Below are 25,728 nucleotides of genomic sequence, written 5' to 3' on the forward strand. Positions count from 1 at the left end.
TAAGGTTTGTCAAACTGCCACATTAACTTGACATTTCTAATACTTGGATTTCATTGAAAAATTAATTTAGTGCATTAAAGAAAAGGATCTCCTTGATTTCAGTGGGAGTTGGATCAGGCCATGAATCAACAGATAATAGATTAACAAGTATGAGATACATTTTAAGGAATTATCTATTTGAATGGTGCTAGTTATCTACTATATTCTCTGACCAGTTGAAAATGGAAGTTTCAAACGTACAATGCAAGTGTATAACTTCACAGTCAGACTTCTGTTATAAAAGTAAGAAAACGTGGGTGAAGTAATACCTTTTATTGGACCAGCTTCTGTTGGTGAAGGACATAGGTGCCGACTCCATGGGTGCTCTGGGGCTGGAGCACCCACAGAAAAAAAAAATGGTGGATGCTTAGTATCCACTGGCAGCCTCCCTATCAACGGCTCTCCCTCCCCCCAGTGCCTTCTTCCTGCTGGTGGGTACCACTGATCAGCGCCTCCTCCTACCTCCCAGCGCCTACCGCCTGCTGTGCATCAGCTGTTTCGCAGCATCAGGAGGCGCTGGGGGTGAGGGGAGGAGCAAAGGCGCAGTGTGCTTGCGGGAGAGGGCGGAACTGGGTGGGGAAGGGATGAGGCAGGGTGAGAACAAGCAGGGCGGGGGTGAGGCATTGGGAGAAGGGGTAGAGTAAGAGCAGAGCCGGGGGGAGCACCTTCCAGCAGATTAGAAACTGGGTGCCTATGGTGAAAGAGAGAAGCTTTTGACTCCCACAGAGCTGCTCTCCATGTCAACTTGTCTGTTTCACCAACAGAAATTGTTCCAATAAAAGTTATTGCCTCACTTGCCTTGATTCTCTCATATCCTGGGGCCAACATGGCTACAATAACACTGAAAACAAATTATAAAAGTAAGTCATGTTCCCAGTTTCTTCTGTTGCTTTAGTTGTCGTCTTAACCTAGGCTACCTTTATTTCCCTCTCTCATGCCTGTGTTACTGAAAACAATTCCTGATGCTTTGAATGTATTATGACCGTTCACCTGTACAAGTGAACATCTCTGTCAAATTTTGAAGAATATCAGGGCATGGATCTTGCAGCCCATGTTCTCAAGGTTCCATTGAAGTGTAATAGGAGTAGTCACATGTCTGAGAGCTGCTGGATTGGGCCGTTAGTTCTTTGTAAATGTTAATTTATTCTATTGTAGTAAACATTTTCTAAACATTTTATTCTGTTGTAAATTGAGATTGTATATATAAAAAAAGACCTGTGCAAAAATTAAAACACTTTTTTTCTGAAATCACTTGTTTATTTTGAAGGTCTGGCAAGAATTACTGGAGGAATATGAGCAAGTAAAGAGTATTGTCAACACGTTAGAGAGTTTTAAAATAGACAAACCTCCAGATATTCCTGTATCCTATCAAGATGAGCCATTTAGGGATCCTGCTGTTTGGCCACCTCCAGTTCCCGCTGAGCACAGGTAACTGGAAAGCACTCTGGGATAGTTCAAACTTTAACTCCACCCTTGAACATTAATCTCTCTTACCAGTGGACCAATTGATTTTTCAAGAGTCTGTTGCTACCTAAAAAGAATTCTGCAGTTCAAATGTGGGGGTGATTTTTGAGGAATTGGATGTTTTTGTACAGTGGAAGAGGAAGTGTGTTTGGGTATTATGGTGTGGTAAGGCCTATGTATGGAGGTTGGGCAGGATATTAATGTTTCCATAACTGATTTTCTTGACTTTTGATGATTGTCTTGCAAAGAAATTCACTTGAACAACTTTAACTCTAACAAAATTCTTTGTTTATTATAAATGCCTTGGAATAATAAAAATTACAGATAGAAAAGACCTATTAAATCAGCTGATCATGTAGGATGGGTTATTCATGAACAGTGACTGTTTTTGAGGTCAGTAGTGATTCAGGTATGGCCTAAGGTACGTAATATATTGCCTGAAGCCAATTGCTTTAGTACTGAAGGAAATCTGCAGACAAGGTGATGCTTTACAGAGTTAGGGCCAGATTCAAAGCCCTCTGTAGTCCATGGAAATACTTCCATTGAATACAGTGGACTTTTTAACAGGCCCCTAATGTAGGTCTATAGTCTAACTTTTTACTATATAAACGTGTTACACGTTGTTGTTAAGGGGTTCTCTGAAAATAGTTGAGTTGCCCATTTTGTTGTTTGAAAGAGTGGTCAGTTGTCTGATTTTTTTTTTTAAACTATTTTCATGAAGTCCTAAAGACTTTCTTATCAGGTCATAGGAGGCTTTTTTTTGCCAGTTGGAATTGAGGGATACAATAGAAAACAGTAAAGCATCTATATTAGTTTTAGATTTCTAAAATACCTTTCATCTGGAGGATCCTGCTCAGCAGAACTGGAATACAGGCACCTGTGGGATGGATGACAGCAATCCGTGGGAGGTGGAAGGGGGTGGCCTGCTCTTGGGATTTTTATTATCTGGCAAGATATTACTGAATGATGTAGAGCCGAGTTAGCAAAATTGGGAATTTGGTAGTAATTAGAAGCAGTTACTAGCCAAAAGCTATTTTGTAGCCTATATTAAATGTATTTGGTTTTCTTAGTGCATTACCTAGTGGACAGGGGCCTGATTCTTCATGGCTTTGCAGCATGTGTAGTCATTTACCCCCTGTTCAAAGTTGGTGTAAAACATTACCATAGCTTGCTGCTTCAGTTTCCCCCATCTCTACCCCATTACACTGTTGTGAGCGTCAAGCTACTCAGTGACTCCAGAGCATGAGTACCAAGCTTAGGACAGACTATTAAGAACCAGGGCACTAGTGAATTTATACTTAGATTTCACCAACCAATTATCAAGTGTAAACTCTGCAGGCACTATAACAGCCAAACAAGGAGTCACAGACAGGCCCTTGGGTACTCCATTCTATCTGATCCCCAGGTGAACATATCTTTGTGATAGATGGTCCCTTACACCAAGAATCACAACAATGTTCGGGTTACTCCCAGTCCCAAAGGACCAGTCACTTACCCAAGTCAGTTGCACCTTAGATCTCATGCCAGAGACAATGCTTGTAACCAATCCTATACTAAATTATACACAGATTTATTAAAATATGAAAGGAAATAAGAGTTACATACAAGGTTAAAGCAAGTAAACAGATTACACACAGATGAGTTACAATCTTAAATTTCAAAAAGTAATAGAAGCTTCTATAATAAACAAGCTCTATATGTTTTATAGGACTAATCCAGGCTAAGCAGCTGTGGGGACCTCCTACTTATGCCTAGGAAACCTGGCCCTCTAGAGTCGAAGCAGCATAGATCTCCAGTTCTTTCTTACTACGAGTTTTTATCTCCCTCATCTCTTGTTCTCTGAGCTGCAAACTCAGCTGATAGGAGGAATCCACTTGCATGACCCATCTTCATGTGGGGAAGGCAAAACAAACAAATTTATTTTGTCCTCTTTAATGTCCCACAATAGTCCATTTGATATCAATGGATCTTCTGTGTTGGACAGATGTAACATCTTCTGTGGGAGACCAGCATTTCACACTAGCTAATGTTTCTCTCTCCTGTCTGGTGATTTACAGAGGCTTACAATGCAACTTCTTCTTCGAGTGATTGCTCCTATGCATTCCAGTTAGGTGTGCGCGCCGCGCGTGCACGGCTCTTCGGAAGATTTTTACCCCAGCAACTCCGGCGGGTCGGCTGGGCGCCCCCTGGAGTGGTGCCGCTATAGCGCTAGATATATACCCCAGCCGATCCGTCCACTCCTCAGTTCCTTCTTACTGCCTGTGACGGCCGTTGGAACAGTGGAGTGCTCTCTTGACCTCCACATCCCTAGCTTCTCTCTGGTTCTTAGTGTAATTTAGTGTATATAGTTAGTTCACATAGTTAGATTAGTTAGTTTGTTAGTAGTTTAAGGGGAATCGGGGGGCTTATCCCCTCTTTCCCGAATCGGTGCGGGCTCATGCCCAAGGCACTGGGGTTTAAGCCCTGTTCGACTTGCCAGCGGCCCATGCCGATTGGAGACCCTCACGACTCCTGCCTGCGCTGCCTCGGAGAGTCCCATCGTGCAGATAAGTGCCCGATTTGCAAGTCTTTCAAGCCGAGGACAAAGAAAGAGCGAGACTTTAATTAAAGCAGCTCTTGATGGAGTCGGCACTTAGCCCTACGGTGCCGACACCAGCAGCTCAATAGTCCTCCTCGGTGCGGCGCGCACCAGCGGTCCCGAGCCGGTCCGGCACCGAGACTCTGAAGAAGCAGCAGCCGGCACCGGCGTCCCGGCACCGTTCCCTCTCTCCTGCGAGGAAGCGCAAGCCGACGCAGGCAACCTCAAAGCCTCCGGCACCGGGACCACTCACCCAGCCACCGCCGGCACCTCCGGCACCGACTGTGGTAGTGCACAAACCGTGCACAGTACCGTCGACTCCGGCACCGCAAGAGCCGTCGAGTCCGGTACCGCCCTGCTCCCCGGTGCAAACCGTGGTCGAGCTGCCTCTCCCGTCGACGCCAGAGACATTCTCGACGGCAAGAGAGCTGATAGCGCTCACAGAGCCACCGTGCCTCCAGCCCCCGGCACCGCCGGTGCGGGCTGTGAAGTCAGTGGGCAAGCCGGCCATCATGAGGCCTCCGTCCCCTGACAGACGAGACAGAAGGCGTTCCAGGTCCCGGTCCCGATCCCAATCCCGGAGACGTTCACCTTCTCGTTGGTCCAGATCCCGGCACCGATCACAATCCCGGTACCGTTCTCCATCTCGGCGCCAGTCGCAGTCCCGGTACCGTTCCACATCGCGGTACCGGTCGCACTCCCGGAGACGATCCCGGTCCCGGTCACCCGACCGTCGGTACCGCCGAAGGTCAGGATCCCGGTACCGCTCATCGCGCAGCCGCTCCCACCGATGTCGCTCGCGATCTCTGTCGACCTCCCGGCACCCGCACGGTCGATGGTCCCGTTCTCGTTCCCGGCACTGCGACAGCCGGCACCGTTCCCCGGCACCGTCCAGAGACAGACCGACAGCATCGACGGCGCAGTTTCTCAGTGCCTCTGCCCCCCCATGGCCTTCCCGCCAACCTTCAGTCGCCTCCCAAGCGGGCAGCGTTGGTGAGCTCTGCGCCAACCCCCAAGGGCAGGACCACGGACCTCAACAATGGGGCTTCTGGACAACCTGGGCCTATCACGAGACTCAAGGGGTCCCCGTCACTCAGCGGCCCAGACCTTCCGACCACAGGGTGCTGGAAGCCACGGTCAGCAGACCTCCTCCATCACCGTTGGGGGAGGAACCGCCGCCACCTGTAGCGGGAGATCATCCCACACACGCAGAGGCTTCGCAACGCGTGGACGAACCACCTCCGGAAGCCATGGTCCAGGGCCTATCCTCGTCTTCATCACCGGATGAGGCGGTGGCGGGGGCATCGACATCAGGCCCTCCACCAATTGACCTGCGGGCCCACCAGGACCTACTTCGACGGGTGGCACAGGCCATTAACCTCCCTGTCGAGGAGGTCGCTGAGGACGATGACCCGGTGACCAGCGTTCTTGGAGCTGAGGCCCCGCTGCGGGTGGCCTTGCCCTTCATCCGGACCATACAAAAAAATGCCAATACGATCTGGCAGTCACCGGCTTCCATCCCTCCCACCGCTCGAGGGGTGGAACGGAAATACTCGGTTCCCCCCAGCGGGTACGAGTATCTATACACGCACCCAGTTCCGAACTCCTTGATTGTACAGTCCGTGAATGACCGAGAGCGATATGGGCAACCTGCTCCAGCGCCAAAATCAAAGGAGGTCCGGAGGATGGATCTGTTGGGCCGGAAGGTCTATTCGGCCGGTGGCCTCCAGCTACGGATTGCCAATCAACTGGCTCTCCTCGGTCGTTATTCTTATGACGCCTTGGTCTCACTCTTCAAGTTTGCGGAGCTAGTACCAACGGCCTCCCGACCGGAATTCTCAGCCCTTATTGAGGAGGGCAAGAAAGCCTCCCGGTCCTCCATCCAGGCCTCTCTGGACTCAGCAGACTCAAGAGCCAGAACCCTGGCCTCGGGAGTGACCATGCGGAGAATTTCCTGGCTGCAGGCTTCCACCTTGCCGCCCGAGGTCCAGTACACACTGCAGGACCTCCCGTTCGACACCAAGGGCCTCTTTTCCGAGAAAACGGACGCGCGGATTCAGACCCTCAAAGATGGGCGAATCGCCATTCGCACCCTGGGCATGCACACGCCGGCTACCCAGCGGAGGTCCTTCCGGCAGCAGCCATACCGCCCGTTTACTCAGGTCCGGCCACGGCCTGATAATAGGCGCAGAGGCAGGGTGAACCGCCGTAGACTGTCGGGCAACCGGGGTAATCAGTCCCAAGCGCCCTCCAAAGCCCCTCAGGGACCTAAGTCCGCCTTTTGATGGGACGCCCGAGGACGGCCCATCAGTGTCTTCACCGGATCCTTCCCCGTTATTTTGTCACCGTCTTTCCCACTTCCTCCCGGCGTGGTCCCAGATAACAACGGACAACTGGGTACTTCGCACGGTGGAGTCTGGTTACCGCCTTCAATTTGTTTCGCCTCCTCCCACCCACCCACCCACCCACCCTCCCCGTCCCTCTTCAGGGACCCCTCTCACGAGCAATTCCTCTTGCAAGAGGTCGTGACTCTGTTGGGTTTGGGTGCCATAGAGGAGGTGCCGAGCGATATGCGAGGCAGGGGATTTTATTCCCGATATTTCCTAATCCCCAAGGCAAAAGGAGGTCTGCGACCAATCCTCGACCTCCGAGAGCTCAACAGATACCTGGTCAAGCTCAAGTTCCGCATGGTAACCCTGGGGACTATTATTCCTTCCCTGGATCCGGGAGACTGGTATGCCGCCCTCGACATGAAGGATGCGTATTTCCATATCGCGATTTACTCTCCTCATCGACGCTACCTGCATTTCGTCGTCAACAACATGCACTACCAGTTTACGGTGCTACCCTTCGGCCTCTCCATCGCGCCACGGGTTTTCACCAAGTGCATGGCAGTGGTAGCAGCAGCCCTCCGCCGTCGTCGCATACACGTGTACCTGTATCTCGACGACTGGCTGGTCCGCGGCCCATCCCGCCAACTGGTAGCGCGTCAAGTGGCCGAAATCCTAGCCCTGTTTCAGCGTCTCGGACTTCTAATAAACGCCGAGAAGTCCACTTTAACTCCATCACAGAGGGTGGAGTTCATCGGAGCGGTCCTGGATTCCAATTTGGCCAGGGCCTGCCTCCCTCGACCTCGGCACCAAACTATGGTTTCCTTCGTCCGGGCCCTACAATCCTTTCCCACGACAACGGTGCGGTCCTGCCTCCGCCTCCTGGGCCACATGGCGTCATGCACGTTCGTGACCATGTACGCGAGGCTGCGCCTTCGCACATTTCAAACTTGGCTCGCGTCGGTGTACTGGCCGCACCGCGACCCCATAGACATGGTAGTCACAGCCACGAAACCGACCCTCGATTCGCTCAACTGGTGGCTGGACCCAGAGGTCGTGTGTGCCGGAGTCCCGTTCCGCCCTCCTCGCCCATCCGTCACCCTGACCATGGATGCCTCGGCGTTGGGGTGGGGAGCACACCTCGGCGACCTACACACCCAAGGTCTCTGGTCGCCCCAAGAGCTCTCCCTCCATATCAATGTCAGGGAGCTGCGGGCGATTCGCTTGGTGTGTCAAACCTTCCACGCCCATCTCCAATGGCGCTGTGTGGCTGTTTTCATGGACAACACGATGGCGATGTTTTACGTCAACAAGCAGGGCGGGGCCCGCTCCTCCCTGCTTTGCACGGAAGCGATGCTCCTTTGGGACTTCTGCATAGCCCACTCGATTCACCTGGTAGCGTCCTTTCTTCCAGGAGTGCAGAACACGCTGGCAGACCATCTCAGCAGGTCGTTCCTCTCCCACGAGTGGTCCCTTCATCCCGATGTGGTGCACACAATTTTCCAAAGGTGGGGCTTTCCCCAGATAGACCTGTTTGCCTCCAAAGAGAACAGGAAATGCTACCAGTTCTGCTCTTACCAGGGTCGCTCCCAGGGCTCCCTATCGGACGCTTTCCTCCGCCCCTGGACGGGTCACCTGCTATATGCCTTCCCTCCGTTTCCTCTCGTGCACCGGGTGCTACTCAAACTCCGAAGGGACAGGGACCGCCTCATACTTGTCGCTCCAGCCTGGCCGAGACAGCACTGGTACACCCTGCTGCTTGAGCTCTCAGTACGGGATCCCATTCCCCTCCCATTATGGCTGGACTTGATAACGCAGGACTTCGGCAGGCTCCGCCACCCGGACCTACTGTCCCTCCATCTTACAGCTTGGTGCCTGCATGGCTGACTCACGCGGAGCGTGTCTGTTCCGCTGAGGTACAACAAGTCCTAAAGGAAAGCAGGAAGCCTTACACTCGCTCGACCTACCTCGCGAAATGGAAGCGTTTCGCACTCTGGTGAGATCAGAGAGGCCTTAATCTTTTCGTGGTCCCTATCCCGACGATCCTGGACTACCTCTGGTCCCTTAAGGAGCAAGGTCTCGCCGTCTCCTCTTTGAAGGTACACCTCGCGGCCATTTCCGCCTTTCGGCCAGCCGTAGGAGAACGGTCCATCTTTTCCAATCAGAGGGTTTCCCGCTTCCTTAAGGGCCTAGATCGCTTGTTCCTGCCAGTACGACGTCCTACCCCGTCCTGGGATTTGAACCTGGTTCTAGCCAGGCTCATGGGAGCCCCCTTCGAGCCCTTGGCCACGTGTTCCCTGCTCTATCTATCATGGAAAACGGCTTTTCTCGTCGCTATAACTTCAGTGAGACGAGTTTCCGAGCTTCATGCCCTAACGGCTGGCCCACCGTTTACCATCTTCCATGGAGACAAGGTGCAGCTTCGGCCACACCCAGCCTTCCTCCCGAAGGTGGTGTCGGCCTTCCATTTGAACCAGGACATTTTTCTCCCGGTCTTTTTCCCGAAGCCACACGCCTCAAGTCGTGAACAACAGCTTCACACCCTCGATGTCCGCAGGGCCCTCGCATTTTACATAGAGCGAACAAAACCCTTCCGGCGTTCGCCCCAACTATTCGTGGCGGTTGCTGATCGCATGAAAGGCAAGCCGGTCTCCTCTCAAAGGATTTCCTCCTGGGTAACATCATGTATCCGGACATGCTACGAGCTTGCTCGAGTGCCAGCTAGCCACCTCACCGCTCACTCTACGAGAGCGCAAGCCTCGTCTGCCGCCTTCCTGGCCCAGGTCCCCATCCAGGACATCTGTAGAGCGGCCACCTGGTCTTCTGTCCACACCTTCGCTTCCCACTACGCGTTGGTGCAACAATCTAGAGACGATGCAGCCTTCGGCTCAGCAGTCTTACACTCTGCCACATCTCACTCCGACCCCACCGCCTAGGTAAGGCTTGGGAATCACCTAACTGGAATGCATAGGAGCAATCACTCGAAGAAGAAAAGACGGTTACTCACTGTTGTAACTGTTGTTCTTCGAGATGTGTTGCTCCTATCCATTCCAGACCCGCCCTCCTTCCCCACTGTCGGAGTAGCCGGCAAGAAGGAACTGAGGAGCGGACGGGTCGGCTGGGGTATATATCTAGCGCTATAGCGGCGCCACTCCAGGGGGCGCCCAGCCGACCCGCCGGAGTTGCTGGGGTAAAAATCTTCCGAAGAGCCGTGCACGTGCGGCGCGCACACCTAACTGGAATGGATAGGAGCAACACATCTCGAAGAACAACAGTTACAACGGTGAGTAACCGTCTTTTCTCAAATATTACCTTACAATATGGGATACAGATGTTATAAATGAGATTAATGCATGCAGCAGCTCACAAGCATTCAATAAAATCTAAACACATTCTTATAATTCTAATACCTATTTTAACAATAGTAACAGCTAGACTGGCTCTAGCTATAAATCTGTCAATGTTCAGTTGAGACATGTGGACCTTAGTACGAGCTGGCACCTGGTCTGCCAGTGTCACAGTGAGCTTTAAAGTTTTCAGGCGATTTTGGATGAAGGGCAGTATAAAGTGCAAAGTGGATTTATTTATTTGTTGTTTATAGATTAAACTGTTTCTTGGCTTGAGTGTAGGATCATAGATGGGAGAGGTGACCCATCCCAGCAGGTCAATACCCTTGTAAAATAAATTACAGTCTCATGCGGCTGCTGATGAGTAAAGAAAATTACTTTAAACGGTAACAGTAGCAGCAACTCTTCTGTTTCTTTATGCATAATGAAAAATTATTTGAAGTAAATACTTAATAATCACATCCAGGTTGTGAAAATGTGTGTGTGTGTGACTTTTAAAAACGAATCTTTCAGGAAAGTAGTTGCAAGTTTTGAAACAATGACAGCAACCATGAATAAAGGGATTTATTAGAGGTAACATTAGTTTAAATTGATTACATCTTGGCCATATAGTTTGTTCTATATTTCAAGTCTAAACTGACCTCCCAAGCAAAATGAATATGACCTCTCAGTTTAATCTTAAAACCAAATTCTGACCCCTCATACCACTGCTCAGCTTCCGTTAAGGTCAGTGGGAGGTATACAAAGGTGTACGAGTATGCAGTTTGGTTCTATCTAGTCCTAATTTTCTGAACAATTTGTAAGTGTTGACACTTTCACATGGGGGAATTAAGATTGAGAATGGGTCATTTTTTTCTCATTGTCTTGCTCTCTTAGATATTGAGCCTGTCAAAGTTCTTAGCTGGCCTATTTTCCGAAATTTCTTCTATGACTGTTCTTGTAGGATCTGTGCTTTTGAATATAGCGTAATTTAGTGCCATGATTTATAGCTACGGGAAACTGAAATTCAGAGCCTGAAACTGAAATATGATTTGTTTTTTCCACATGTATTTTGGTTGGTTATTGTAGGGTTGGTCACGAGTGCTGAGCTTTTGGTATTGATCTTTTTTTTTTTTTTTAAACTGTGATTGATATATTTTTTTTGTTGCCAGGGCTCCACCTCAGATAAAACGTCCTAACCGAGAAGTTAAACCTTTGAGGAAAGAATCACCAGGATTGCAGCCGCGAGGGCCTGTGGGCAGAGCACACCCAATATCAAAAAGTGAAAAGCCTGCCAGTAGCCGAGAGAGGGAATCTAGAGCTAAAGGGAGAGAGGACAAGGTAAAAACTGGGGCTGGCCGGTGTGGGGGAGGAGTTGGAGGGTTGTGTGTGCAGGGGGGAAGCATTTTTTTTTTACATAAATAAGCAAAAACTTAAGTTTTCCTGTGCAAGGGCAACATGGAGGGTCCACATCAGATTGTGGACAAAGCACGTATTACAGAGTGATTCAGTTGTAATGTCACCAAGCTGGGTACTGCTTTACTCTCAGCACTGTTTTTAATCAGGAAGGTTTTTTTATAACAGCACAGTTTACTGTAGCTTTGTTTTTCTGCATGTTTCAGCAAGGTTATGGGCCTGATTCTAATTTCTTGTATAATAGTGTAAATCAGGAGTAAATTCATTCAGTGTAAGAGATCAGAATTGGGCCCTATTATAAAGTTTTCCAAGTAAAGAATATAAAAGTGAGATCAGTGAGCGTCTTTAGATATTATGCAATTTTATTAGGATTTGGCAGGATTTAAATTAAGATAGTTCTGTGTATTCTGCAGTGGTCTACAAGTATTTACAAAAGTATTTTTAAGTATGTTTTTAACTAGCAGATGGAGATGTACCAAAAGCATACAGATTAAAAAGACAACCACGCTTTATTAAGAATCTTATCATTAGGAGATTATTATAAATAACAAGACATTTAAAGGAAAATGTTTCTTTGAAAAGCATTGGGCGGACGACATGGTGTTCTGAATTAAAATGGACTGGGAATTGAAGTTTGTTGTAAAAAGAGAAACAATACTAGAGTGAGAGAGAAGACTGTAGGAACTGATTCACCAACATGTAACTGTAGAAGACGTTTCAAAAGGAATTCTTTTTGAGGAAGTAAGATGCATGAGTGAAAAATTGGGTGTTTATAACTGAAACTGCCTTACAACCTTAACTGTGGAGTCACTATCAGGAATCCATAGAAGCCATTGTATAAATCAGTGATATGCAGACTTCAGTGGTTCAGGGGTCAAATTAACCCAAAGAGCCACAGTAGTGTGAAATCACTGTTTTATTTACTACCATTCATATTTAAACAGTATGACAGGGGAAATACTTAGTTTTTATATACATGTATATTATTCTCAGAGCAAATAAGTTAATAACTTAATTGGTTAACATAGTAAAAGCATCCTGATTGGTTAATAACTTAGAGGGATTAATAATTAAATCACAGTGTTTTAATATTATGTGCTGCAAAGAGCTGCAGGAGACACTTTAAAGAGCCTCTTATGGCTCATGTGTTGCGGTCTGAGTATCACTGGTATAAACAGTACGAGACTGGAGCATAATGAGATTCCTTTACTTTTGTGAGATATGGAATCTTACCTATTTGGAGCTCATGGTATATATAATACAGGTTGTGATTGGTGAGTTAGAAAATATTTTGGTAAGTTTTCATAGCTACACTAAATACTCAAGAATGAGAAAGGACTTAAAGGCAAGAATCCAGCACTGTCAAGGGATAGACAAAAGTGACCTTTGTATCAGTCATTTTTGATTCTGTAGAAGAGAAGCAACACTAGTATTAAGCAACACTAGTCCTCCTTGTCACTGGTTGTTCAGACATAGTCTTCTAGCAGTGCCAGTGAATAAACTTCAAATAAACTTAGAAATGTAAAGTTGAATCATTTTAGAAATCTCTCACTACATACTTAGAACAGCAAGATTTACAATAAAAAAGCTTTTCAAGAACTGTGAAAATTGTTTACAGTTCTGCTGGTTAAATGAGGAACTGGAATCATGTTGTGTGACCAGTTTAATACACCAGGCATGTATGCATTCAAGTTTTGCCTCTAATGAGGGCAAAACCATGCACTCTGAAGTATCAGAGGGGTAGCCGTGTTAGTCTGGATCTGTAAAATGCAACAGAGTCCTGTGGCACCTTAAAGTCTAACAGATGTATTGGAGCATGAGCTTTCATGGGTGAATACCTGCGTCTGACGAAGTGAGTATTCACCCACGAAAGCTTATGCTCCAATACATCTGTTAGTCTTTAAGGTGCCACAGGACTCTTTGATGCACTCTGAAGTTTCTGTAAGGAGCATTATACGACTTTACTATGGATGAGACTGCGCTGGTACTGCTTCTAGGATAGTAGTTATCTCTAGGAGGAATACTACTAATAATCTACAGCAGGGAAGCCAGATGGAGATGTTTCATAAATAGAAATATATTTCATATAGTACTTAACTTTTTAAAATGGATTTTATCTGAATATTTTAAAAAAAAACTTCTCATAGTTTACATTAATACCTAATATAAGCAAGAACGTAGATTTCTCCTCCCAGTTTTATCCTTATCCGCTAACAAGCATTGATGTCATGTAGTGTTTGGAATGGAGCTGAAATTAACATACTTCTTTTTGTCAACACATCAATTGACATGAGATCAGTTGCTGCTTATGTTCCATTTATTTTTAAATGTACGAGAGTAGGGCACGTGATTAAAATTCTGTTGGCTGTTGAATAGACACTTGTTGCTATAAATCATGCCGCTCTACAGCATGCAGAGAGATTTCTAAAATGACGGAATGTTGTATTTTAGAGGGAGTTTGTTTGGTTGCCTGGCCAGGTCTTGTTAGAAATTGTAAAGATAAGATTCTCATCCAGTAAGACATTGGTTGCAATGTGACTTGTTGTAGCTTGCGATGGGTATGCTAATGCTGTTATCTATATATAAATGCTTCTTTTTCTGGATTTGTAGCTAAAAAACCATCTCATCTTATGGGTTTGTAACCATCCCCTTCCCAAGCCTTGTAACAACCTCTTCAATTTGATTGTAAGCAGGGTCATGGACTTTGTCCTTTATTTGCCTGTATAGTAATATGCATGTTTATGGTGCTACATAATAATTCTACCCTGAGATCCCACTCCGGTGGTGCTTATGCACTAGCACCCCTTTAAAATGCTGTTTCCCAAGTGTTTTTTTCCTTTCTTTCTCTACTACTGCCCAGAAAGCCTCCAGGCTGATTGTCGTGGTGCCCCCGCCCCCCGCTGGAATAATTGTCAGGAATTTCAGCCTTTCAACCCAGAGGCTTATTTTAAATAGGCAAACTAAGGTTGTGCAATGCCCCATGTATGCCCTAGGAGAATGTTTGGGAGTACTCTGAAAATTAGATTAGTGTCTTCTAATAGGGAAGCCACCAAAGTTATGCAGAGCGGTTCTACCAACCTAATGCTACAAAAGGAGATGCTTTTGTGCCTGGAAAAGTATTCAGAACCACCCACGAATGTATAACTCAACCCTTATTTGGGCAACTAATCCTTAAATCTGTGAGTAATTCCATTTACATTAATAATGGAGCTACTTGCAAGACTGGTGATTAATCACCCAAGCAAGGGCTTCAGAATTGGGCTTATTTGTAACTACTATTGATCATTTTGTTGCATGTGAAAACTGTAAATATTTTAAATCTTCTTTTATTTCAGGTGTAGATAAGTAATAAAATGTCCTGTTCTACAGCTTGAGTGTCAATTTGGCAGAGCTTCTGTTTTTGAGGGTTTATTCATTTCATTTTTCGGAGTTTATTTTTAGCAATTTCTGAGTTTTATGTAGTGTCCAAAGAATCAGGGTTTTTCAGGGCTCTCTCTATATATTCTGTAATGAGTAATGTATGCAATGTACATTAAGCATCACAATATATTATATAATGCATAATCTCTTTGTAATGTTCCCTAGTGAACTTTAATGTAGTACTGTTTCAAACAGCACTATGGTTAAGTGCATAAGGGAACTTTTAGCGTGCACCATCAGGTCTAAACAGACCAATTAATGTGCAACACATTCGTGTGCTTTAGAAATTGCACCCCTGTTGTCCTCATCATTGCTCCATGCAGACGAGCCCTTAAGTAACCATTTCCAGTGTCTTTCCATTGTTTATTGGATAAACACTGATTTCATTTCTATTTTGTTACACCCCCTACCACCGTCCGTTTCATGAAGGGTTTACTGCAGGGGTCAGCAACCTTTCAGAAGTGCTGTGCCGAGTCTTCATTTATTCACTTTAATTTAAGGTTTCATGTGCCAATAATACATTTTAAACCTTTTTAGAAGGTCTTTTTCTATAAGTCTGTAATATATAACTAAACTATTGTTGTATGTAAAGTAAATAAGGTTTCAGAATGTTTAAGAAGCTTCATTTAAAATTAAATTAAAATGCAGAGCCCCCCGAACTGGTGGCCAGGACCCGGGCAGTGTGAGTGCCACTGAAAAATCAGCTCGCGTGCCGCAGGTTGCCTACCCCTGGTTTACTCGATACCTTCCCGCTAGTATTCAAGCCCAAATCCCCGACGGACCTTAATCTCATTATCTCTGCTCCCACAGAGCCGCTGGCAATGTGCTCCCTCTCCCACCTCTCCATGAAGGTGATATTCTTGGTAGCTATTACCTCAGTTTGACGTATCAGTGAACTGGTGGCCATGATCACAGACCTCCCTTACACTGTGTTCCACAAGGACAAAGTTCCTTACGGCTACACCCTAAATTCCTCCCAAAAGTAGTGTCAAAGTTCCACCTAAATTAGTGCATCTACCTACCTGTTTTCTGCCCCAAACCACATGCCTCCCATGCGGACAGGGTCTTGCACTCCCTTGATGTCTGGTGGGCATTGACATTTTACCTTCACAGGACTTGCTCCTTTTGCACATCACCAAAACTATTTGTGGCCATTGCTCACTGATCCAAGGGCCAAACCCTCTTCTCCTAATGAATCTCCAATTTGGTCTCTTGGTGCATCTGCGAATGCTACACATAATCCAACATTCCCCCACCTGATGGAGTTACAGTGCACTCTACACAAGCGTAAGCATCCACATTGGCTTGCCTCGTGGACATCTCATGGCATGAGATCTGTAGTGCAGCTACCTGGCACTCCATCCACATGTTCACGGCCCACTAAGCCGTCGCACACACGACAGGTACGGAGGCTGCTGTAGGCCAAGCAGTACTGCAGACTGCACTTCCTCGCTGCTCACTAATCACATATGGCATACGTATAGGGACTTTCACTTGAAGAAGAAGAGGAAATTACTTACCTGTAACTGGAGGTTCTTTGAAATACGTGGTCTCTGTTTATATTCCAATACTCACCCTCAAATCCTCTGCTGCAGACGAGACTGCACAACAGTAAGAGGGACCCTGGTGAGGCATCAACCCACCCAACCTTTTATATCCTTGGCTGCGAGCATGAGGGGACGCACTACACTTGTGCAGGTCAACAGACACTGCTAAGAAACACTTTCAGTCTCAGGTTCACGGCGCACGTGCACACCAGTGTATGGAATATAAATAGGGACCACAATCTCAAAGAACCTCCAGTTACAGGAAGTAACCTCCTTTTTCACCAGGACTAAGATTGTCAAAATATCTGCAAAGTGGCATTTAGTTCGAAACGAACTCAATGGCTGCAGGAAATTCAAATAATTTATGTCAGAACAGAGTGTTTATAACATGACACTGTTTAAAAAATACTCTCTGCTGTGGAGGCAGTTTTTCAGATGTGATTGTTTAGTATATAAAAATGATTTATCATATAAATGAATGCATACAATTGAGAAAGCTTGTTATGCTCGAAGAGTGCCAACTTGTGAAAGCTGTGCGTGAGTGTACCATGAAGTGGCAATAAGAGCCGGTAGCATTCTTATATTTTATTTTTATTTAGCATAAGATTGATTTACTTATGCAGTTATTTTCAGACAGTACTTGTAGTATCCTTACAAATCCTTTTGTTCAGGTTTTTCCTTTTATGCTGCCACCCTGTGGTTATTTGTAGTAATTACATGGTTATGTAATGGTCTTAGTGCAAGTGGATAAATACAGTTGTTGGCCTGCTCCCAGCACGCAGCAGCAGCGTGGATGGTTTTCTGGCGTTGTCCATTTTTTGTTTTCACTATGTACATCTCACAATACGTGCAGTATTTTGTTTATTTGTGTACCATCTTTTTGCATAGCAATAACCTACACTCTGGTTTGCCCAAATGTTGGAGCACACGTCAGCTATATTGTTCAGCCCTGCTGCTTTCTGTCACTTTGCAGTGCACTAATAGCTTATTGAAACATTCCCTGGCTTATTGCTATTAAAGCTTGGCTTAATTTTGTTTCAATTTAAAAATCCTGTTAAAATCAGCAAATCCTTCCACTGTAAAAATAAAACAAAAAAACCCTAGCTCATTGTAGGGGGATAAGAGAGAATTCAGTATCAGAGAGAGTCTGCAAACACCTTTTTGTTACTGTGAATACTGTTCTTATTGTTGCCTTTATAGATAGGTAGATAGCTCTGTCTTTTAAAATCTTTTCAATGCTATGGGTCCCTTCTCATTGTTCCTTTTCTTCATGACTGTGCCATTTTGACAGAAGTTTCTGGTCCCAGTGCAACTTTCAAGTTGCTTGCTATTATGGATTCAGTTTTGTAATAAAAGTGAGAGTTGAAAGAAGCTAGAAGAGCAGGGACTGTTCCCTGAAGAGCATGTGGGTTAATGGGCAAAGGGAAGGGCCATTGTTAACTGCCCCTTTCTCCTCTGCTAGCTCCGGCTCCCTCTTCCTATGCTGCCTCTGGCCACTTTCCCATAGGCTGCTTTTCTGAGGCAGCTGGGATACTTAGAGGCTGTGTTAGGAGCTCTAAACCAGCTACCAATTTAGCCTAGTTCAGTTAAAAGCAATGCAGCTGCTCCTCAGGCTCCACTTAATCCTGCTGTGGGGCTGGGAGGGGAAGTAGTTTCCTGCTGAAATGTCAAAGGAGGAGAATTAGAAGTGTTGCTTCAGAGGGAAGATGTTGCTTCACCCATAAGATCAGCAGAGCTGTGGAATTACTAACTTTGGAGTTTATGGTCAGTTTGGGCTGAGGTTGTTTTATCCAATTGTGGAACAGTTCTGAACACACCGGATGTTCCTTTAGCAAGAACAATAATGAGGCTGAAATGTAGGGTTGCCAACTTTCTAGTTTCTGAAAACTGGATGCCCCGTTCCGCTTCTTCCCCCAGGCTCTTCTACCCCTGTTGCTTGTTGCTTTCCCCCTCAGCCCCAGTGTGAGTTTCCCAAGAGACTTGCAAACCCCAGCTCCAGCAGGCCACCTGGGAATTCAGGTAGCAGAATGCTGCGGCCGTGTGGGAACAGCCAGGCAGCCCTGCTGGCGAGCTAGGACGCAGCAGTCCTGCAAGGCAGCCTCCTGCCTCCTTCTGCACGGCTCGCCCAGCAGCCCCCTTCCCCGCTCACTTGAGCCCCTACCACCCGGAGTTGCCTTAGCGTGGCCAGGGGAAGCGCTGGCTGGTGGGGCAGCTTAATTTCCTTCCCTCATGTGGAGCATTCTATGCCCACTGGGACCCCTTACCCCGTTTGCTATGGGCCCCCCCCACACTCTGTCCTCCGCCGCAGCCCTGCAAACCGTGCTCCTCAAAGGGGCGACAGGCTGCCACTCCTCCCCCCACCCACGGTAACTAGACTTTCCAGTCAAAAAGGGTTGCCAACTCTGACCGAAGCTGTTCCAGAAGATTTTTTCCCCAATATGATGTAATGTCATTTTCTTAAAATATCTTATTAAAATCTCCCAGATTGCTTTCAATAGTCACTGGGAGATCTATGCCAATTTTGGGAGACTCCAGGCCAATCCTGGAGGACTGGCAACCCTAGACACCTGACAACCCTACTTTAGGGCTCCTAATGCAGCCCTTTAAATGAACTTTAAAGTGTCCCGACAGTGTGTGGGAATGGGTTGTGAGACAGAGAAAGGGAATAGGAAATAGACAATTGTTGGAGTTGGGGGAAGAGGCGCAGCCAAGCAGGGAAGACCTTTTCTTTATGTCCTGACTATATTGAAATAAATAAATAAAATATATATCCGTTAAAAACCAGGCAGAAAAAAATCTTATTTCTCCCATCAAAGAGAACAGGTATAGAGATTTAAAAAAAAAATTTTTGGTGGTGGTGGTAGGGTCTGGATGTATATTAGTACCAACTGGCCTGGCATCATCTGGCCCAGCTAGCCAATCAAAATGCACCTTTGGACAAACTTGTCCTAAGCCAGGATCTAATATAGCATTACGTCATGACAGGGCATGCACAGATAGGCGTGTGCTGCATTTACCTCGTGTGTTGAACATTACAAGAAGTGTGCTGGTAATCTAAAGAGTGACTTATTGCTACTAGAGTCTAGTTTGTAAATTAAAAAACCCAACATTTTAAACTAATTTTTGGATTTTGGGATCAAGGTAACACCCCTTTAGAAAGACGTGTGACTCTATAGCACATTCTGTTGGACTGGCGATAGTGACAAGTATCTGGAGACTGTAGAGATAAAATGTGCTTCCTTGGCTGTCAGAGGAATGAGACAGCCCACAGTTCTGTGTAAAAATCTGAAATTTCTCTTGGCTTAAACATAGTAGCAACTGAACAATTTTACTCTGATTCAAATCTTTGAGCTGTTGAAAGTAAAAATTTCATTATAGACTCCTGTGATTTCTTATTGTTCCTAGGGAAAGAAAATTCCACAGGAAGGTGCTGGTGATGGGGAAATTCAGAAATTTGATGGAGCAGGATATGATAAAGACCTGGTTGAAGCACTGGAAAGGGACATTGTATCAAGAAATCCAAGCATTCATTGGTATGAGAATTTTCTCAGTTAAATTCTTTAACCAGGTTGGAGGGGAAAGAGCGTGTCCTCTCATTAAATTGGGATGGGATCTTAACTCTTTTAAAATGGCAAACAGCCATGACTTTCCAAATAGGGGAAACAAGGGCTTCTGGTTCTAATCACATACTAATTTGATTGCAGAGTAAGACTTTCATTCTTAACCAGGGGTGAAAGTAACTTACAGGACTTACCAGTACTGCTGGAGTCCTGAGGGGGGCGTGGCCTCATCCGGAAGAGGCGTGGCCTCTCAAGATTTAAAGGCCCTGGGGAACCAGCTGTGGCTGGGAGAACCAGAGCCTTTAAATCAACCAGGGGCTCCCAGCTGCAGAGGTGGCTGGGAGCCCCCTGGGGCTCAGGGGCAAATTAAAGGGCCCGGTGCTCCGGCCGCCAGGGGGAATCCTGAGCTTTGCTGGGCTGGGGCAGGGATTTAAAGGGCCCAGAGCTCCAGCCGCTGAGGGAAGCCTGGAGCCCTTTAAATCCTGGCCCCAGCCCGGCCACCAGAGCCGTGGCCGGGATTTAAAGGGCTCTGGGCTGCCTGCAGCCGTGGGGAGCTCTGAGCCCTTTAAATCTCAGTCGCGGCCGGGAGTTAAAGGGCTCTGGGCTGCCTGCAGCCGTGGGGAGCTCTGAGCCCTTTAAATCTCAGCCGCGGCCGGGAGTTAAAGGGCTCTGGGCTGCCCACAGCGACGAGGAGCTCTGAGCCCTTTAAATCCCCAGCCCAGCCACTGGAGCCGCAGCCAGGATTCAAAGGGCTCTGGGCTACCCGCAGCGGCGGGGAGCTCTGAGCCCTTTAAATCCTGGCCCCAGCGCGGCCGCCGGAGCCGCGGGCAGCCCAGAGCCCTTTCAATCCCTGCCGTGGAAGTCGATGCGGTCCAGCATGGCGTACTGGCTCTTGCCAGTACGCTGTACTGGCCCGGACCGGCTTACTTTCACCTCTGGAGCAGCAGAAATACTGTCTCCCCTGTCCCCCCACCCCTCAAAAGGGCACCCTTCCCACGGGATAGTAATACATGCTGTATGTATGTGTATCAATGTGTCACAAAGAATGCAACTGCAACCTGCCACTGACCAGCAGCGACCCCAGCAACCGGCCCCTGTGGGCTGCTACCTGCAGAGAGCCAGAAGGTGCTGCTGGGCTGGGTCTGCCAAGGAGTAAGTAACCAAGGCAAAAACCACAGCCAGCCAGCCAGCCAGGGAGGGACTGGAGGGAAGTCAGGGTGAATGAAGGACAACTGGAATAGCCTTCATGAAATATACAAGATATTTAGAGAAAGTTTTGTCAATTTCAGCCTCTGCACTCTGCAGGCAGGACAAAACAAAAAGAGAGCTGAGATTGTATCCGATGTCCTAAGAACATTTCAGGTGTTTAAATCAATATATAAAGAGAGTGGATTGGAATGAAAACTACTATTTCTTTCAAAGGAGGCTCAATAATTTCCCTGAATATTCAGTTTTCCTCTCCAATCCCTTTGTGGTTTTGTCTATGGGGGCTATTTCCTTTCCCTGTGATTCTTTAGTTGCTTTAGCAAAATTGCTTTGCCCAAAATAAACCTTAATCATCATGACACATCTTTCCACCATGTTCTTCATGTTTTTTGTGTTGTTTTTTTTTAAACAGTAACATTTCAAAGAGGATCTGCAAGCAGTTTGGACATCACAACCATGATCCTCTGCTGGGGAGGGAATGGGATAGATTTGAACTTGGAAATGGTTCCTGATTTTGATTGTGTTTAGGAGATTCCCCTTATCCCGGAGGCAGAAAAGAACTGCCCCTGCCATGGTCACACACACCCAACAACAACTGGGAGTGAAATTAACAAGGATGCCAGAAACAGCTCCTAACTCTGGGCACTGAACTGCACAGGGAACAGCTGAGTTTAAACTGTTCTTTTGCAGACAGCAGCAGCAGGCATCTCAGCCAGTCTCCCTACTGCAAGCTAGAGCCTAGAGGAAAACCCCTGCTCGTGGGGGGGGGGGGTGGGAGGAAGGAATGCAGAGCCTTGTCTGCAGCCTGGCTGGAGGAGGGGGAGGGAGGAGACGAGAAACCAATGTGACAGTGAGGTTTTCCCCTTCCACCTGCTTTTATTAGCTCTGGATTAAAGCTGTGCAGTCAAATGCTTGTATTTGTTGTGTATACTAGTATTGGAGAAATCCCCTCATCCTGGGGGCAGAAAAGGACTGCCCCTGCCATGGTCAAACACACCCTCCCCTCGACCCCCTCTCCCCAGCTACTGTGAGTGAAATTAACAAGGATGCCAGAAACCTAGCCCTGGGGACTGAATCATCAGGGAACAGCTGAGTTTAAACTATTCTTATGTAGGGAGCAGGCTTCTCTCTCCCTCCCTCAGTCAGTCTCCTTTTCTTACCGGTCCTCCATACCGGCCCGTACCAGCTTACTTTCACCTCTGTTCTTAACCAGTATGATATGCAAAATGTCCATTACGAGTACCTACTCCAAAGCCTAACTGCACCCCAGAGAACATTAAAAGTATTGTTTCGATGATCACCAGAGATCCTAGAAATCCATTTGCAATGGGGAAAAATGAGGAAAAACATGGATTTTGCATTTTTACAGAGAATCTTTAGTTTTTACATTTTGTGAAAAAATAAAAACATATATTAACTATTAACTAAATTTTACTGAAAGTATCAGTGTCACTTACTCAATGTGTGCAACCTCTCCCCCTCTTGTGATTGATTTTTGGATGCGCTTTAAATTTACAGTGGAACCCTGTTTCTGATCTAATTGGGACCATGGGGCCAGATCGGATAATCAAGAGAATTGGCAAGAGCTTTCTACCCTTATTTCGATCCCAGGCTGCTGGTGGTTCGGTTAATATGGAGAGCCAGATAATGGAGGCTTGGCTAAACGGGATTCTACTGTATATCAATAAAACATTGTGTTCAACTGATACCTATATGTACTGAGGCTAGTTCAGTGTTTCATTTTAATCATGGAAAAACACGGATATTTGATTCTTTTTTAGAGAGTTTGGAATTATTTTAACATGAAAAAGTAGGACCCCTGATGATCACGTGAGCCCAAACCATTTTTAATTGAGTACCATAGTAATCTTAGCTGAAAGTAATTTTTTGCTGCCTTTCACAGGAGAGGTCAATGTAAGGCCACAGATTGATAGCAATGTTCTCAATAGGAACATACTGGCATAATACAATACTTTTTTTCTGTTTTTTGTGGGTTAAAAACAAAGTGAAATGATATGCTTTGTAAATTTGAGCTGGTCTTTCACAGGGATGACATAGCGGATTTGGAAGAAGCCAAGAAATTATTAAGGGAAGCGGTTGTTCTGCCGATGTGGATGCCTGATTTTTTCAAAGGGATTAGAAGGCCGTGGAAGGTGAGAATATACGACCACGTTCTGGGGACTGATCACAGCACTTTCATGTATGCCAAGTTGCAGGGCTGTCCCTAGCTATTTTGGTGCCCTGCGCAGCCCCCCCCACGGCGGGAGGGTAGTGTGGGGCCCCAGGCCTCCACGAGGGAGCTGTGAGCCAGGGGAGCGGAGCAGGCTGGGGCCGGGTTGCTCCACTTACCATGTGGTGAGTGCAGGGTCAGGGCTGGCTGCAATCTTCAGGGGATTCGGGGTGAGGCTGGGGTGGAGCAGGGGCGGAGGCCTGGAGAAGAGCTGGAGCAGGGGCTGGAGCCAGCACGCAGCTGCGCAGGGCACCAGGAAATGTGGTGCCCCAAATTTCCTGCTGCCCTACGCAGCTGCCTACTTTGCCTATGGGTAAGGATGGCCCTGACGAGTTGTATCTACATGAGCGTAGCATCATGTGCCCGTGCTCCCTTGTACTGATGGTATACTGTAGTATTTATAGCTATTGTACTGCAGTAATAGCCTAAAATACACATTTATTTAGCAGGAATGGATAATTCCTTAATTATAATAAATGTGGGATTGATCCAGAGTAGCTGGGCCACAGTAAGTGGGAGGCCAATTTGGATCTGATTCACAACTTGAAAAAAAATTGTTGAGGAAGCATATGAGCTGCTGTATAAACAGCAAATGAAATGACCTAGCTTTTGGTATGGGATTGATTGTCCCTTATTCAGGGCATGTCTTATGATACAGTTGTGGGCTTGTCACTTCGTTGAGTTAGTTACGTTGATGAAGTCCAGGAAGATATTTCCTATTGGATATCTTCTTTATGGCCCTGATTCAGCAAAGCTCTTAAGCATGTGGTTAATGTTAAATACATGAGCAGTCCCAGTACTTAAGGCCCAGATTCAGCAATGTACTTAAGCATGTACTTGTTATAAATACCTAACCAGTTAGTAGTTAGGGTGGGATTGTGATTCCCTTTCATGGCTGGAGCTTTTCTTCTTCACTTTGTCCTGTGGGAGAAGCAGACAGGATGTGGCTGTTAACCCTCTCTAAGCAGGCTAGCGTGCCTGAGGTCCTCCACATACTAGAGATCTGTGTGGGGAGTGCACGACCCCTCTTCCCTCCTAAACCCATTGGTGCTCATAGGCCAGCACTCTTCCTGACTAAACATAGGTGTTGTGCATTTGCAGCCATCACTTTCTGAACATCCAAGAGTGGTTGTTTCCTTTCTCTGACCTGTGTTTGTGCCAAGAGGGTCCTGTCTTTAGTTGGGCATTCTACTGCTCCACTAGTGGTAGTTATAACTACAGGAAATAACCCTGCAGTGATTTCATCAAACCACTTACTCCCTGCAGTGCATATTAGCTTCTTATTGGGAAACACTAGTATTGGTGCAAGGCCTGGTCTACACTGCGGGGGAGTCAATCTAAGATACGCAACTTCAGCTTCAAGAATGGCGTAGCAGAAGTCAACGTATCTTAGATCGACTTAGAATCCTTACTTCGCGTCCTCGCGGCATGGGAGCGACGGCTGCCGCTCCCCCGTCAACTTTGCTTCCACCTCTTGCCAAGCTGGAGTTCAGCAGTCGACGGGAGAGCAATCGGTGTTTGATTTATCGCATCTGCACTACACATGATAAATTGATCCCTGATAGATCGATCGCTACCTGCCAGTCCGGCAGGTAGTGTAGATGTACCCTAAGGGTGCAATTCTAGGAGGGACTAACATTCCAGTGTAGACAATGCCTGCATGAACTTGTGTAACAGGAGTCCATTTATCTCTTATAGTTGCTGCCTTGGAGTTTAGGATAACTTGGGCATCCTTATAAAGGGAGGTGGGTTGTCAGCTCTCTGGAAGGAATATGATTGTTTGTAATTTAATTTACCGATGAATGTCTGTGGGAGCTTGCAATACCTAAGTGTTAAATGACAATAAAGGTATTAATGGTTAATGGAAAATGTAGGCACAGAGAGACTATTGCTCTTGATGAGAACGGGGAAAACATTTTTGAATAATTGTATTCCCGGTTGATTTGTTTTTATAGATCTCTTCCATGTCATTCTTTGTGCTCATTGCGTTACATTTTGTGTAGAACAGACAAAATTTAATTTGCAGCATGGATCGCATTTAACGGATATTTTATTGTTGTGGTATTTTATGTAAGATATTAATTGCAAAGCACATTATGATGTGCAAATCTAATTCCAGCTAATTTGATTACCCTTGAAACACAGTCTGACTTTACCTTAGTATGCTCTTGTTTAGTATGAAATCAGATCTTGCATTTGTAAAAGAGAGCTGCCCAGAAAGCTGCCATATTCGCGACAGCAGAGCATTTGGTGTTTCCATATTTCTTCTTGTCCCTTGCTGGATGGGGAAAACATTGTGTCGTTCATTACCACGATGGCTGAGGGAGGCCCACGGTTTGGAAAGCAGATTTTCAAAGTGTCTTGATGAATTTATTTAAAGTAATTAATTAATTATCAAGTGTTACTCCCTATCTTGGGGCAGTTCTAACCCTACTACAGAAGGGGAAATGGTCATTGCCACCACTCATTTTCAGGAACTCTTGCCATGAGAGGCCATTTAAAAACGAATGCCTTTTTTCACAGTCAAGACAATTAGCAAGCCCCAGCATGGACACCTAGTTTGGCCCCTGAGAACTTTGTCTCTCCATCCATAATGTCTTTTACACTTTGGT

The 25,728-nt window shown here is 46.4% G+C and overlaps 1 protein-coding gene across 2 annotated transcripts in view; it reads left to right on the plus strand.

Moving 5' to 3' along the window:
• Positions 1–25,728, plus strand: part of KATNAL1 (katanin catalytic subunit A1 like 1) — a 63,052-nt gene that overhangs the window by 24,227 nt on the left and 13,097 nt on the right. For both annotated transcript variants that reach the window (XM_045016696.1, XM_045016704.1), the window contains exons 3-6: positions 1,307–1,467; positions 10,910–11,078; positions 19,526–19,653; positions 22,934–23,039. In XM_045016696.1, the coding sequence (XP_044872631.1) occupies positions 1,307–1,467; positions 10,910–11,078; positions 19,526–19,653; positions 22,934–23,039 (564 nt within the window). The remainder of the gene's footprint in view (positions 1–1,306; positions 1,468–10,909; positions 11,079–19,525; positions 19,654–22,933; positions 23,040–25,728) is intronic.

Source organism: Mauremys mutica, chromosome 1 (assembly GCF_020497125.1).
Source record: "Mauremys mutica isolate MM-2020 ecotype Southern chromosome 1, ASM2049712v1, whole genome shotgun sequence".
NCBI classification, from domain to species: Eukaryota; Metazoa; Chordata; order Testudines; family Geoemydidae; genus Mauremys; species Mauremys mutica.